This window comes from Kogia breviceps, chromosome 5, assembly GCF_026419965.1.
Source record: "Kogia breviceps isolate mKogBre1 chromosome 5, mKogBre1 haplotype 1, whole genome shotgun sequence".
In the NCBI taxonomy this organism is placed as follows: Eukaryota; Metazoa; Chordata; class Mammalia; order Artiodactyla; family Physeteridae; genus Kogia; species Kogia breviceps.
Genome location: NC_081314.1, coordinates 68,509,333 through 68,524,865, shown reverse-complemented (window position 1 = coordinate 68,524,865; position 15,533 = coordinate 68,509,333). Strand labels below are relative to the sequence as shown.

The window sequence follows — 15,533 nt, the reverse complement described above, 5'->3', positions numbered from 1 at the left end:
TTCCTGGTTGCTTTTGTGCATCTCAAAACTCTAGTGCTTTTGCTCTTAACATCCAAAGGTCAGGAAGTCTGTGCACCTCTTTGCAGCTGGCTCACACATGCACAAATTGGTCTCTCAACTCTGGAAGCTTTTAATATATGTGTATGTATGAAAATTACCATTATCATTTTCTGGTTATAAAAGTAATATGTGCAAAATATTTAAGAAGCAAATAATACAAGTGCAAGTTTTTTCTTAATCTAGAAATAATTAATGTTTCTATGTATATGTGTGTGGGTATATATATAATTCATATATACATGTATAATGTGTTAAATATATAGGTGATGTGTGTGTGTGTTGTGTGTGTGTGTCTGTGTATTCCAAATTTTCACTCTGCAGTGGAAATCTTTGTATATATATCCTGGTTCTTTCATCCAGCTATTTTCTCAATAAATTCCTGATAATAGAATTGTGGAGCCAAAGAATGTATAAATTTTATATATAACTATAAAAAATATAAATATTGATACATGATAAATTTTGATACATAAAGAATGTACTACTTTTCCTTCCTATCTGGTATGTGACAGAGAGGTGGTTTTTTTCTCCTATACTCACTACCAATGTAATTATTCCTTGCAGTCTGATACTTTAAAGGGTGCTATTATGAGATTATAACACTTTGGGGCTTATTGGCCATTTTTTTCACTTTCTAATGAATTGTCTTTTTGTATCCCTCACCCATCAGTCTATTAAGAGGCAGTATAGATTCTGGAGTCAGGCTGCCTGTGTTTGAATCTCTGCACTATATCACTTGTTATTTTTAACAAACTTGGGCAAGTGACTTAACCTCTTTGTGTCTCCATGTCCCTGTCTATAAGATGGGTGTAATAATAGTACACATATCATGGGGTTGTTAAGTAAGTAAAAATCTGCACACAGTAATTGCTATGTAAATCTGAGCTGCTATTGTCATTTACCACCATCTTTTTCTTAATGATATGTAACAGCTAATTACATATTAAAGCTGTTAACCGTTTGTCATGTAAATATCTTCCACCAGCTTGTCATTTCTCTTTGCTTTATTTGTGGTGTTTTATGCCATAGTAAATTCTTTTTTTTGGCTTCTTTAATTTTTTTACTTTTTTTCTTTTTTAAATTAATTTTTATTAGAGTATAGTTGCTTTACAATGTTATGTGAGTTTCTGCTATGCAGCAAAGTGAATCAGTTATACATATACATATATCCACTCTTTTTTAGATTTCCTTCCCATTTAGGTCACCACAGAGCATTGAGTAGAGTTCCCTGTGCTATACAGTAGGTTCTCATTAGTTATCTATTTTATGCATAGTAGTGTTTATATGTCAGTCCCAATCTCCCTATTCCTCCCACTTCCCCTTCCCCCTTTGGTAACCATAAGTTTGTTCTTTACATCTGTGACTCTATTTCTGCTTCGCAGATAAGTTCACCTGTACCATTTTTCTGTATTCCACATATAAGCGATAATTTGATTTTCTCTTTCTGACTTACTTCACTCTGTATGACAATCTCTAGGTCCATCCACATCTCTGCAAATTGTGCCATAGTAATTTAAAATAGATATTTTTTGAACAATCAAACTATGCTGTGTGAAGTAAATAGTAAATGTTTCCCTTCAGCCTTCCTTCTCTTACCCAGATTTCACCCAGCAACCACTCCCCAGAAGTATAGCACTATTATGTTTTAAAATGTTTTATGAGCATATATAATCCTATAATCATATTATTCCAAAACATAAATGGAATCATGCCACACACAGTGAATTACTGTGTTTTTTGTTTGTTTCCATTTTTTACTTATTATGGGCATCTTTCCATATTTAGAACTAATTCTCTTTGATGGCTACATAGTATTCCATTGTATGAAATTTACTATAATTTTTCTACTGAGCATACTATTTTTCTACATTTGGGTTATCTCTAGGCTTTCTCTGCTACAAATAGTGTCAAAATGAATATCCTTATACATAAGTGTGTGAGTATATCTAGAAGTACGTTCTAAGACTGCAATTATTGCATCAAAGGGGAGTGTATTTTAAATTTTCACATTTCCTTTCAGCAGAATTTATGCAGAAATTTTAAGAATTAAGATAGTTAAATCAGTGATGTTTTCCTTTATGGACTTCTGGCCTTTGATATTATGCTAAGAAAAAGCCTTCTGCCATCTAAGACTATAAAATATTCTCCCAAGTTTTCTTACAGTAATTTTTAGTTGTTGCTTTTGGGGGATCATAGTTTATAATTCACAGGGAATTTATCTTAACCTTGTACTTTGAGATAGGGATCTAACGTTATTTTTTTTCCAAATAGATAGCCAGTTTTCTGAAAGTCACTTATTGAGAAATGCACCATTTCATCACTCAATTGGAAATGGCAGCTTTGTTGTTCACTTAATTCCCACTGAGTCATATTCCTGGGCTCTGTTCTGTTCCATTCGTCTTTTTGTCTACACCGCAGTTACTATAGTTTTAGAGCGTCTTTGACAGTTTCAACAATCTTTTTTTTTTCCTCAAAGGTTGAATTGGAAAGATGGTCAACTTATACTAGGGAAAATTAATATGTAGGAATTTTCTGTTCCTTGAAGATTTGATACAATCCATCCATAAAAATTCTGGGACTAGTACCTTTTGTTTGGAGAAAGATCGATCATTTATAACCTTTTCAATTTCTTATATTTTCCTATGAAAGTATTCATCTCTCTTTTCATACTTAGTGACACAAAGCTGTGCAAAAGCAAACTATTGCCTTTTAAAGCTGCGAACTTGTGAATATCTCTCTCTTTTAATTCCTAACATCATATATTTCTGTTCTCTTCTTTATCTTAATCAAATTTACTAGGGATTTTTCTTTTAATTTTTAAGTAGTTAAGGGTTTCTTTTTTGTTATCCTATAATTGTTTCCTGTACATTTTGTACTCAAAGGATGTTATTGGAACATCTCTGATTTTTGTGGTCTTGCTCATGCATGATCAAATTTTGGAAATCATGGGCACTTGGAAAGATGTACCTTCTCTGATAGACTCAAAAGTTGTGTTTATGGCTGTAAAATCAAGCTTTTAATTGGTGGCTTGTATCCTCTATATAATTATTTTTATCTCTATGACTTACTACATTTTGAGAGCAGTTTACTGTTCTCCCACTATGATTATGATTTTTCAAATTCTTTATTTCTAACAGATTTTTGTTTAATGTATTTTTATTATATTACTCTATAAATAACCTGGAATTTTAGTACAAAATTAAATTTTCTTTCTTAGTCAATACACAATCTCATATTTCACAGTTATTTAGAATTAACTGAACTTTTCTTACTGGTTTCTTTGCTCACTACAGATGGTTTCTTGTATTCCATATCCTTTTATTTTTTGAGTTATTTGTTTTTGTTTCTTCGTTTTTCTGGAGTAGTTCCTCAAACAACTTTTTTTTCAGGAATAATTATGTAAGTAGTATAATTTCTAAGCTTTTCTATACCTGAAAATGCCTCCCCCCGCCACCACTTCACATGTGAATGAAAGTTCAACTAGGTATCTAAAAATTCTAGGGTCTTAGTTCCTTTAGAACTCTGAAAACATTGTTGCTACCAGTCTGATTCTCTTTCTTTAGTAGGTAACTTTTTTTTTCTTTTGTCTGTAAGTTTTCTGCCTGTTGTAGTATTTTACTGACACCCTTGGAAATCAGAAATCTGACTCTGAGCCCTTTAATCTGAACATTCAAGTTTTTCATTGGTTCAGGAAAACCTTCTGCGTCTGTAATTAATTTTAGCATTGCTTCTCTTCCCTCCACTCCATTTCCTCCTGGAGTTTCCACTTCATGGAGAGAGAGTAGCTCTTCCCACTCTACTCATCATGTCTGAGTCCTTTGTTTTGTTTTGTGTGAGTTAATCTTCTTGTGCACTGATTGGCTGCTATTTGTATGACTTCTGTTGAGTTTTTACTCCACAAGTCATGTTTTTAATTTCTAAGATCGATCTAGTTCTCTGATTGGCTTCCCTCATAGCAGTCTACTCCCATATTAAAGCACTGCCCTCTTGAATCTCACTGAGAAATCAAAGCAGACTTTTAAAAAAAGCTCTCCCTCTTTCCTGAATTAATTCACTGAGGTCATTTTCTTGCCTTGCTCAGCTTTGTTCCCCTCTTTCATGCTGCTGATTCACTGTATATGTCCAGTGAGTTTTAATTGTCCATTCATGTACTTAAACTCAGCAGAGGGCATATTAGAATGCTTAGGGGAGCCTTATCATAACTACACCATGGGCCCCACCTGAACTAATAAATTTGGAATGTTCCAGGGGAGGGCAGTGTTGGGTTAAGATGTTGGGATGCAGAGTCAGACACAGAGATCCGTGATCAAATCTTGGCTCCACCTCTTGCTAGCTTACCAATTCCTGGTCCCCCTCAGCTTCTGAGGTGGTCCTCTGAGAGCTCACAGGGGTGATAGGCAGGGGCTGGAAGGAGGCACTGGACAAGCTGGGATAGAATGGTGCACCTTCTGAATCTTGAATAGCTCTGCCCATGACTCTGACCAAGTCCACTCCCTTCCTCCCATGTCGGTATCCCTGGTTCCCAGGGAGAGCACCTGCCATCTTTATAACATCACTCTGTCATCACACTAAAGCTATTTATATTTTTGAACATAATTTGTATGCCTGACCCTTGCCCTCTTTACTACCCCTTCAACACCCCTCTCTCTTCCTGCTCCCTGATTTCTTCATGATTCAGAATATCACCTAAATGATACTCAAATGGTCATACACAACAGCTAGGAACTGTGGACCCTGCAGTTCTTCCAGGAAAAGCAGGCCCAACTTAAAATTGAATTCCATTCTGAATGTTCATGAGTATGTTTAATATATACGCCTCTACTACCCCCAGCATAGTCAAGCACAGAGGAAATGCAGACACTAGTTGCCCTCAAACAGAATTTGAAATGAACCAGTGGATAATAGTGACCCCCTGCACCCTTGCTGCCTCTCTTTTTGGGGGAGCATAGCTGGCAGGGGCACCTTCACCATAACCTCTTCTCCCCCCCATACCCCAAATCATAATTCTTTTAAAACACTCTAAAGTAGCTTCTCCCTCATAAAATAGCTGGGGACCCTCAAACTGAGACAGTAAAAGCCCAATTGCCATTTTAGGGTTGTGGTTCCATACCGCCCACTCCACTCTGGAGCCCCAGTTTGTCAGCTGGCTACACCCTGCTTTCCCATTAAAGAGAACGTTTATTTAAGTCATCAACAGGTTACTTTTTGATCATTATGACTAAGCTCCTCTTCCAATTGAGGTTGTGGACTCCATGTAAGCATGGGGGTGGGGGGAATGGAAAGTGTGCTCTGATAAGTGATAAATAAGTACTCATTTAACACTTAGTAGTTCAAGCCATACAGTGCTTGATGATGGATTCTCCATTCCTGTGACCTCATTGAATGCTACGTAACGTCCTTCAGGGGCATCCAGGCTGTTCTCTCAGTTGCTTTCACCATACTGGCCTCTTTTCTGTTTTCCAAACAGATCAACCCCTTTCCTAGCTCTGCACCTCTCAGAACCCTGCTTAGAATGTCTCTTCCTTAGTGCCTTGCATAGGGCTCTGTCTCCTCCATGGGTCCCAACTCAGAGGTCACCTCCTCCAAGAGGCTTCCCAGACCCCTCCAGCTGAAGTTGCCATCCCACTCCTCATCTCAGCAGCTACTCTTTCTCATATCCTCCTGTTCGTTTCTTTCACATGCTTGTCTGCCTCTCCAGTAGAACCTAAGTTCTTTGGTGGCAGTGACCTTTTCTGTCTCAGTAGCTGTGTCCCCAGCACCTAGAACAGTGCTTTGCTCAAATATCTTTTGGATGAATGAGTAAACAATTGAATGAACTCCCACAACAGTATTGTAAGCTCTGGATATTATTTTAATCCATTTGTGGATGAGGTTCAGAAAAGCTGAATAAATTATTCCAAGTTGTATAGAACTAGTGATTCAGACTTAAATCTTCTGGGTCTTCTGACTCCAAAAACCAACTTATATACACAAAGGCTAATGACAGAGCCTCAGCTAGAAACAAGTTCCTGATTGCCGAGTTTGGGGGTTCTTTCTCCACAACAGTTTTCCAGCTGTAACTCATGAATAAAAAGAGGACTGGGGAATTATTTCTTTTTATCCTTTTATAGTTCATTCCCTCCCCTCACCCAAGTGGTAGATCTAAATTTGATACAGTGTTTATATTGGGAGTATTTGAACCCAGAATGAAGCTACACTTGTGGTTTGTCTATTTTGAGGCCAAATCGCAATTCAAAAGAATTATTTCTGCTGAGAGCTGAAGGAAAAAGCTCTCCAGGTGAGAGGAGGGCAGAAGCATCCTTTCCCCAAGGTAGAGCTTTGTCTGAGAAGAAAAGCTGCAGGAATTCTCCCTGACCCGCCGTGGCCCAGGAAAGGGACCTGCACTGAGAAGGGTCTGGAGCTGATGCTCTTCAAGAAAGAGGCAGGAAAAAAAAAAAAGAAAGAAAGAAAGAGGCAGGCCCAAGTGAGCCAAAAGTCTTCACTCAGCTTCCTTTCGAAAGTGGACGTCTGCCAGAACACTGGTCTCATAGCCCCCTCTTGTGGCCCTGAGGTGTCACTGCAGCCCCTTTCCAAGTTGTGAGAGCAGAGGCTTGCATTACAGGATCGTTCCCTTCCTTTGGCAAAGCTCTGTCCCCTGCAGGTGCTGTGGACACTCAGAGCACCCTTGGAGGAAGTTCCCCACCGTTTTCACATCTCTTTTCCCCTGAAGTCCACTATCCAAACTCAAAAAGAGGAATAGTTTCATTTTTGTCCCTAATGAGTCCGAAGGCAAAGTTGTACTCTGGAACTCAGAATCCAACTGGACATTCAGGAGACAGAGGATACCAGAAGATTTGCTCAAGGACCCTCAAATGAAAGCTAGGTCCCCTAACTCCAAGCCTCCAACTGGTCAGTGTCTGACCACTGCTAAACGGCCCCTCAGGGATTGGTTCCATGGTGCCCAGAGCTGTCCACCTCCCTTCGTGTAATAGGCATGTCGGCATTTACTTGGCCTTACGTGTAAAGCACAGTGAACTAGACATTGCTGACTCTACTTAATATCCTGCCCACAAAATATATAAATGCAGATGTATTCCTGTCTTGCAGGACTATTGTGAGGATTAAGAGCGTTTATGGGTAATTCCCTGGTGGGAATTCCTGGTGGTCCAGTGGTTAGGACTCCACGCTTTCACTATAGGGGACATGGGTTCGATCCCTGGTCGGGGAACTAAGGATCCTTCACTCTGCATGGCACAGCCAAAAATAAAATAAAATATTTTTTTAAGAATAGTTCATGCATAAAGTATCTACCACAATGCCTAGGACACAGTAGCTATTCAATAAAAAGCAGCTACTTTAAAAATTAACGCTACTTTCCTAAAAGCTCTGTTTTCTTCTACCACATCTGCCTTCCTGTCCCCTGCTTCCCCTTCCCCCTCCACAATATGTATTTATTCATTCATTTTCTCTCCTCAGTTTCATTTTCAGTTTCTCTACTCTCAGTCTCTCCATTCCTTCTGAGATTCTCTGGGTGTTCACTGATCTGACTTCCCAGGAACACTTTGCTTGTTTAGAATAACTCCTGGATTTGTCCTGGCACTCTCTGTTCCTTTCATCTGTGGTTCATAATTCTTCAGAAAATGGAAACCACTGGCGCTTCCTCTCTGCCTGAGGGCAGGTTAAAAGTGCGTGTTCCCTCCTCTGGTGGGTTCCTGGGAAGCCTAGACCATGACTCAGCTTGGAAATGATGAATACCCAGCCCAGCCAGTGCTCCGTGAGGGAAGGGAGCAGAGATCTGAGCTGCAGAGGCACAGGTGTGCCTTTAGGACAGCGCGGCCCAGTGGTGCTGCTGGGAGCCTTTGTTGTGTGTGGGAATCTTGCCTCCCTGAGTTTGGTGAGCGGCCCTATGGGCCCTGCTGACTGACCGTTTCTCTCCTGCTGCAGACCCACTCCGGATACTTCTCCAGCTTGTACCCCCCTCACCAGTTCGGCCCGTTCCCGCATCATCACTCAGTAAGTGCCCACAGTTCAGCCCCATCTGCCACTTGTCCCTGTCCTGTGGCCGGTGCCGCTCAGTCCTTGGCAGACTGACCAGTGCATGCTCACGGTGTGCGTGCCGGGTCCCCTGGTTCCAGGCTGTCCTCGGAGTGACACATCGCAGGGCATCGGCACAGCAGACCACCCGGCACTCAAGTGCACTAAGAGGCCCTTTAGCATCCTGATGGTGCTCACAGATCCCACAGGTGGCTGGAAACTGGTGCAGAGGAGCAATCAGCAGGGCAGATTAGGAGGTGGTGTTGGGCTAAAGAACAGTCTCCAAAGTTCTTTAACAAAGTCTAGCAAGTGGGCTGTGTCATTCCCACAGACCCCTACGGACAAGAACAGCAAGGGCCCCTGGCGGGCTTGCCGGTGTCTCTCTGGGCCGTCCCCTTGCGGCCTGTTCAGGGCAGGTTTAATTACAGTCTCATTTTGAACCCAGTCCCCCTCCAGTGAAAATGCCGCTCCTGCCCACTAGGTGGGAGGGCATCTTTCCCTTCCTGCTAACACAGTGCCTCAGGCCAGGTGTGCTTAATAGCTACTGATTCCTTGGATGACGACACAGGAGAAATGCACATCACATTTGAACTTGACAGAAGGCCTGTGGACAGACAGCTTGCTGTGTCTAGCAAATTTAGAGCTGCTCAGGAGGAGTTTGCGCACTAGTGGTTGTGTAGTTAGTGTGGACCCTGTTCAAGTTCATCCCTCCAGCTTCCCTTCTGCGGCGCCCCAGGCCCCAGAAGAATTTCATGCAGCATCCGGCCATTGCCCCGTTACTGCTGAGTGCCTGAAGGAGCAGCCCCAGTAGGAGTGATGTCGTCTGTCTTGTCTTGTCCTGTCCTTCCAGTATCCAGAGCAGGAGATTGTGAATCTCTTCATCCCAACCCAGGCTGTGGGTGCCATCATCGGGAAGAAAGGGGCGCACATTAAACAGCTGGCCAGATTCGCCGGGGCCTCCATCAAGGTAAAGCCACTCTTGACAGCTGCCCCTATCCCACCCTCTTCCACCCCCATCTCCACCCCATGTCCCTTGTTCCTTCTGTCTGTCCCGGGCAATTCTCACACTGTCCATAAAGTCCTACAGGACCTGGAAAGCCTGCCTTCAGGACTATTCCCATGTGCACTCATCTTTACCTCTCTCACTCCTTTTTTGTTCAACCAACAAATGAATTAGGAAAAAACACTAGTAATACATAAGCCAACCTGGTCCTCTTTGGGCTACCATTGTCCTCAAGATAAAACAAAGGCTGAGGGTTCCCCCAAGTGAAGGGAGTGAGCCTAAGGAGAGCGATAATTTATACTCAGCAGTTGTCAGTGCTTTGATGCTTTAGTTAGTCTCCATTTCAGAAACCTTTGAACTTTGAAACAAATAGTTTGAATGGAAAGCTCTTTGAAAAGCAGTGATGAAACCACAGATAAACAAAAGCCGGTGACATAACCTGAGCCACCGCCTGGGGGTTGAGGAGAGGGGTTGAGGAGAGAGGTCAGGAAGGAGGGCCCCTGATTCATGCACTGGCCGAGTGCAGACACAGCTGCAGTTGCAGTCTCACCGCCTGTCTCCTGGAGCACAATGGGAAGAGTCGGCAGAGAAGCTGAAAGGGGAGGATTATTCGACCCTGGTCCTGCTCCAGGCCCAGCTATCAGCACGGACTCACGGGCAGAATGCTGAGCACGTCCCAGGCCTCGTGAAACTCTGTTGGAAACAAGAGTTCCCGTTGTTACGTAAAATAATTTGCTGCCATGGGACAACCCGGAATTCCGAACAAGAAGTCTCATGACTTGGAGAGAAAGAATGCTTACACTTTCTCCCTAAGAAGAGCTGGAATTTCTCCCACAGCAAGTGTGCTGGAGAAAAAACAAAACATTCTGAGTAGTGCAGAACAAGGATTGCAGTGAGACCATGAAAGAACTTTATGTAGGTAAATCATTTCCCCTCTCGGTGGTCGTTTATCTCACCTGCAAAGCGTGCAGATTGGAGGAGAGCCCGAGGTGGAGGCAGACGGTGGTGGAGCACCTGGGGCCTTGGCACCTGGCAGGCTTGTTGCAGGTGAGGCCCCAGCCCAGGTACTGACGGGCTGTGCTGGGCCCACCCTCTGTGTGGGACAGGTAAGGTATGGACGACCACTGGGCTGGCTGCACCCTGAGGGCCATTCTCGGTGTCCGGTCGTGTGGTCTGAGGTGGGATGCAGCGCAAGGGACAGAATGAGACAATTTCAACTAGAAGGGACTTGAGGGATCGTCTCATCAAATCCTCTCTTTTTCCCCTGAGAAAAGGGAGACAGAGGGAACGGGAGATGGCCAAGGCACGCAGGTGGCGGGACTGGCTCTTAGATTGCAGTTCTGCCAACCTGTAGGCTACAGGGCACTTCCCAGGACTAATCGCAGCAATAACTCTCCACTTACCATTGCCCGTAAGGAACTAGGGCCCAGTGTTTCATTGACATGTTAGTGGCCACAAAGCTAAAGAATGTGAGAGCTGAGGTTGGACCGGGCTATCCTATTTTTGGTCAAATGTTTTTTCAACCTGAGCAACCTGAGTGCTAGCGCTATACCAGAGTCATTCCAGCAAGACTTTGGGAAAGTAGAGAAAGATCAAACCCTTGGCCTTCCCCCACAGCATCCCCGTGGTCCCTCTCTGTCCCAGCAGAGTTGAGTGGTGGCGTGACTTCTGTGATGGGCAAAGACAGCAGGGGACAGAATGGGCTCTGGCTCTCTCCAGAGCAGTAGAGAAGAGAGGAAGCCAGGGAAGCTAAACATTTGCAAGAGACATTTCCTGCTTTTTAAAATCAATCTGGCTTTTTGCTAGATTTCCTTTATCTTGACAGGTCTCTGACAGCATCTGTCTCTAAAGATGATGATCTCACTAATTCCAGAGAACCACCCCCCAATCCTGCGCTGCCAGTCTTCAGGGGCCACAACTAGAGGCACATTTGATGCTGCTGGGGCGGGGGGGAGAGCTTTACACTAACACGTGGGAGCAGAGTGCTGGAGGGGATGGACTGAGTTGGGATCGGGCGGTGTATGCAAGAGATGCTTCAGTTACGGGCAAGCGCTGAGCCCCCGTCACCTGCCTTTCCTGCACATCATCTGGCCGACAGGTTTCAGAATGCCACACAAAATTCCTGATCTTGTTTCAGCCCTGCTCACCCGTGGTCTTGGTGGTCACCTCATCTTTCTGCTTCCCATTTGCTTCAGTCGTCATAAAGTGGAGTCCTCATTCCAGGTCCTCTCAGGGAGTTTGCCTGGGGAGTGCCATTCCAGAACTGCAGGAGCACATATGCAGCTCTCAAGAGTTCTGGGCTGGGCTGTGAATACCAGGTAGTGGAGAGATAGGGGGCTTTCTTTCAAGATCGGAGCAGGGCAACTGTGAGAACTGATTGGGTCAACATGAATTATGAATTAGCCTTTCAGCCCTTCTTGATTTGGGTGGATAAGAGCTGGGAACCACCGTGTCCATGCTCCTGTTACTCTCATTTACTCTTGGAAATAAAGAGCAGATTTAATGCCACCTGTGGATGTAGAAGTAGAGATGAGGGTTCCCGCCAGGGATCTTATGGGCCAGTCTGTATGCGGCCTGCTGGAGGGTCTCAGTCCCCTGGACACATCTGTTTTTTGGCTGAGGCTGCTGCCTTGCAGTTGAAGGCTGGCAGGTGGTCTGCCCGCAGCAAAGGGAAGACCCCCAAGAAGCTCACTGGTCGGTGACCTGTGTCTCACGTTCATCCTCGTGCCACTAAGTAGTCGGGGCCAGATCTTCTTTGAAGGTCTCATAGAAGAGTCTCTCAGAGTGGGCAAGGTCAGCGCAGGCCTTGGGTCTGTCTTCACGGTAAAAGCTGGGACAGTGACACATCACCCTGAGGCCTGCAGGTGCAGCCTGGCTTAGGACGTGTACTGAGAGAAAACTAAAACCCTGTGGAGGTGGAGGTCTTTTTGCGGGAGCCAAGACTGAGACACAGTGGTTCAGAGATGATAACTTCAGACATGCCCCGTCAGTGGTGAATCATGTTCATGCTGAATAGCTCAGTCTCGGGAATGGGGGCTCTGGGTGGTGTGTAGGACTTTACGAGGTACATTTGTGTACTAACCTCACTCCTGGCTCATTCCTAAGTGCCTGGTGTACTTTTAGCTCATTTAAAAGTAACTTTATGGGAATTCCCTGGTGGTCCAGTGGTTAGGACTCCACACTTCCATTGCAGGGGGCACAAGTTCCCTGATTAGGGAACTAAGATCCCATAAGCCATGTGGTGTGGCCAAAAAAAATAAATAAATTTAACTTTATGCTACATTGTATTTATTTTTAAAGCTACCTTAAAGGTTTTTGAAATAAGGCAGGGTATGCAGGGAAAAAAATATGTAGAGGATCTAACAAAAAAATGTTCGGTTGTTCCATCTTGAGTTCTGTTACAAAAGACGTCAGAGTCACAGACTGATAGAGCTAGGAGGTTTTGAGCTTGCCAGGTTCAACTGCCATGTTTCACCTGTGGGGAGAGGAGGGGTTTGTAGAGCACGCACTGGAACCAAGGTGTCCTCATTCTTGCTCTGGTGCCATCAGTTGATTCGTGCGCTAGAGGAGCTGGTCCTAGTCACACCTGTCACTAACAGCCCTTTCTGCAGGCTGACTCCAACTTAACTCCTCTGTGGACCAGCCCTTCCTCGCCTCTGGGCCCTGGGTGGGCTAGTGGAGCTCCTTGGTGAAAGGAGGCTGGTTACACTGCTGGTGTGGGCAGGGACAGGCAGTAAGTACTAACTTGTTTCCAACTATTCCTGGTGGCCAGAGACCCAAATTTGATACTGGGCACTACGGTCATAATCTCCTAAGACCCAGAGTGGAAGCAGCAGGGTCAGACAAAGCACCAGGTACAAAGGCGCGAGTCTTATAATCTCTTGCTAGTGGGTGTGTCATCCTCTTAGACAAGAAGGAGGAGCTCGGGGGACGGAGCCAAGCAGTAGCATCTCCCTCTTGCTTTGTGAACTGCAGATTGCCCCAGCAGAAGGCCCAGACGTCAGTGAAAGGATGGTCATCATTACCGGCCCACCTGAAGCCCAGTTCAAGGTCAGTGCCAAGAACCCCCTCAGCCCTGCAGCCCTGGATACAAGGCAGCCTGTTAGGGAAGGCTGAGGGCCTTTAGCAGGTGCAGCTGCCCCAGAGCCAGGTTCAGGCTCTTCTTTGGAGGCCCAACCTCCATTTCCCTTCCTTCTATAGTCTCCCACTCACCCTATCTTCCCCACCTCCAGGCTGCTCCCTCTTTGTGGAGCCCTCCTTCCCTTCTTTCCCATGGAAAAGTGGACTGTCAGTGCCAGTTCAGATGGCATCTCTGATCCCCTTGGTTGTGGTTTTGAAGATGGGGCATAAACATGGGTGTGAGGGGAAATAGCACAGTTTGTTGGAAGTGTTTGGGGGGGTGGGGTGCATTGTTTTAATTTTTATTTTATATTGGAGTATAGTTCACTTACAATGTTGTGTCAGTTTTAGGTGTACAGCAAAGTGATTCAGTTATACATATATATATATATCCATTCTTTTTCAGATCCTTTTCCCATATAGGTTAGTACACAATATTGGGTACAGTTCCTTGTGCTATACAATAGGTCCTTGTTGACTATTTTATATATAGTCATGTGTATATGTTAATCCCAAATTCCTAATTTATCCCTTCCCCCACGTTTCCCCTTTGGTAACCGTAAGTTTGTTTTCGAAGTCTGTCTGTTTCTGTTTTGTAAATAAGTTCATTTGTATCATTGTTTTAGATTCCACATATAAGTGATATCATGTGATATTCACCTTTTTCTGTCTGACTTCAGTTAGTATGATAATCTCTAGGTGCATCCATGTTGCTGCAGTGGTATTATTTCATTCTTTATATGGATGAGTAATATTCCATTGTGTGTGTTTGTGTGTATATGTGTGTGTGTGTGTGTATATATATATATCTTTTGGTTGGAGCATTTAATCCATTTACGTTTAAGGTAATTATCAATATGTATGTTCTTATTGCCATTTTGTTAATTGTTTTGTATTTGTTTTTGTAGGTCTTTTTTCTTCCCTTCCTCTTTTTTTTCTTCTCTTGTGATTTGATGATTATCTTTAGTGTTGTGTTTGGATTGCTCTTTCTTTTGTGTGTGCGTGTTCCTGTTGTAGATTTTTGGTTTGTGGTTACCACAAGGTTTTGATGTAGCAGTCTGTGTGTGTGTGTGTGTGTGTGTGTGTGTGTGTATGATTGTTTGAAGTTGCTGGTCTCTTCATTTCAAATGCATTTCCAATATCCTGCATTTGTAGGCTCCTCATGATTGCTGGTTTTGATATCATATTTGTGTGTGGATGATTTCCTACCTTTACTGTATGTTTGCCTTTACCAGTGAGCTTTCCCATTCGTAATTTTCCGTTTCTAGTTGTGGGCTTTTCTTTTCCACCTAGAGAAGTTCCTTTAGCATTTACTGTAAAGCTGGTTTGGTGGTGCTGAATTCTCTTAGCTTGTGCTTGTCTGTAAAGCTTTTGATTTCTCCATTGAATTTGAACAACAGCCTTGGTGGGTAGAGTATTCTTGGTTGTAGTTTTTTCCCCTTTTATCACTTTAAATATGATGCCACTCCCTTCTGGCCTGCAGAGCTTCTGCTGAAAAATCAGCTGATAACCTTCTGGGGATTCCCTTGTATGTTATTTGTTGCTTTTCTCTTGTTGCTTTTCATATTTTCCCTTTGTCTTTAATTTCTGTCAGTTTGATTAATATGTGTCTCAGCATGTTCCTCCTTGCGTTTATCCTGTATGGGATTCTCTGTGCTTCCTGGACTTGAGTGAGTGTTTCCTTTCCCATGTTAGGGAAGTTTTTGGCTATTATCTTCTTAAATATTTTCTAGGGCCATTTCTCTCTTCTCCTTCTGGAACCCCTGTAATGCAAATGTTGGTGCATTTAATGTTGCCCCAGAGGACTCTTAAATTGCCCTCATTTCTTTTTTTTTTTTTTTTTTTTGCGGTACGCGGGCCTCTCACTATTGTGGCCTCTCCCGTTGCGGAGCACAGGCTCCGGACGCGCAGGCTCAGCGGCCATGGCTCACGGGCTTAGTTGCTCCGCGGCATGTGGGATCTTCCCGGACCAGGGCACGAACCCGTGTCTCCTGCATCGGCAGGCGGACTCTCAACCACTGCGCCACCAGGGAAGCCCTGCCCTCATTTCTTTTCATTCTTTTTTCTTTATTCTGTTCTGTGGCAGTGATTTCCACCAGTCTGTCTCCAGCTCACTTATTTATTCTTCTGCCTCATCTATTCTGCCTTTGATTTCTTCTAGTGTATTTTCCATTTCAGTTATTGTATTGTTCACCTGTTTGTTCTTTAAACCTTCTAGCTCTTTTTTTTTTTTTTTTTTTTTGCCGTATGCGGGCCTCTCACTGCTGCAGCCTCTCCTGTTGCGGAGCACAGGCTCCGGATGCACAGGCTCAGTGGCCATGGCTCACGGGCCCAGCCG

At 43.9% G+C, this 15,533-nt stretch overlaps 1 protein-coding gene across 7 annotated transcripts in view; it reads left to right on the top strand.

Annotated features, from left to right (window-relative positions):
• The window catches only part of IGF2BP2 (insulin like growth factor 2 mRNA binding protein 2), a 170,942-nt gene that overhangs the window by 146,871 nt on the left and 8,538 nt on the right, over positions 1 to 15,533 (top strand). For all 7 annotated transcript variants that reach the window (XM_059063727.2, XM_059063728.2, XM_067034168.1 and 4 more), the window contains 3 exons: positions 7,984 to 8,052; positions 8,924 to 9,040; positions 13,052 to 13,126. In XM_059063727.2, coding sequence (XP_058919710.1) covers positions 7,984 to 8,052; positions 8,924 to 9,040; positions 13,052 to 13,126 — 261 coding nt within the window. The remainder of the gene's footprint in view (positions 1 to 7,983; positions 8,053 to 8,923; positions 9,041 to 13,051; positions 13,127 to 15,533) is intronic.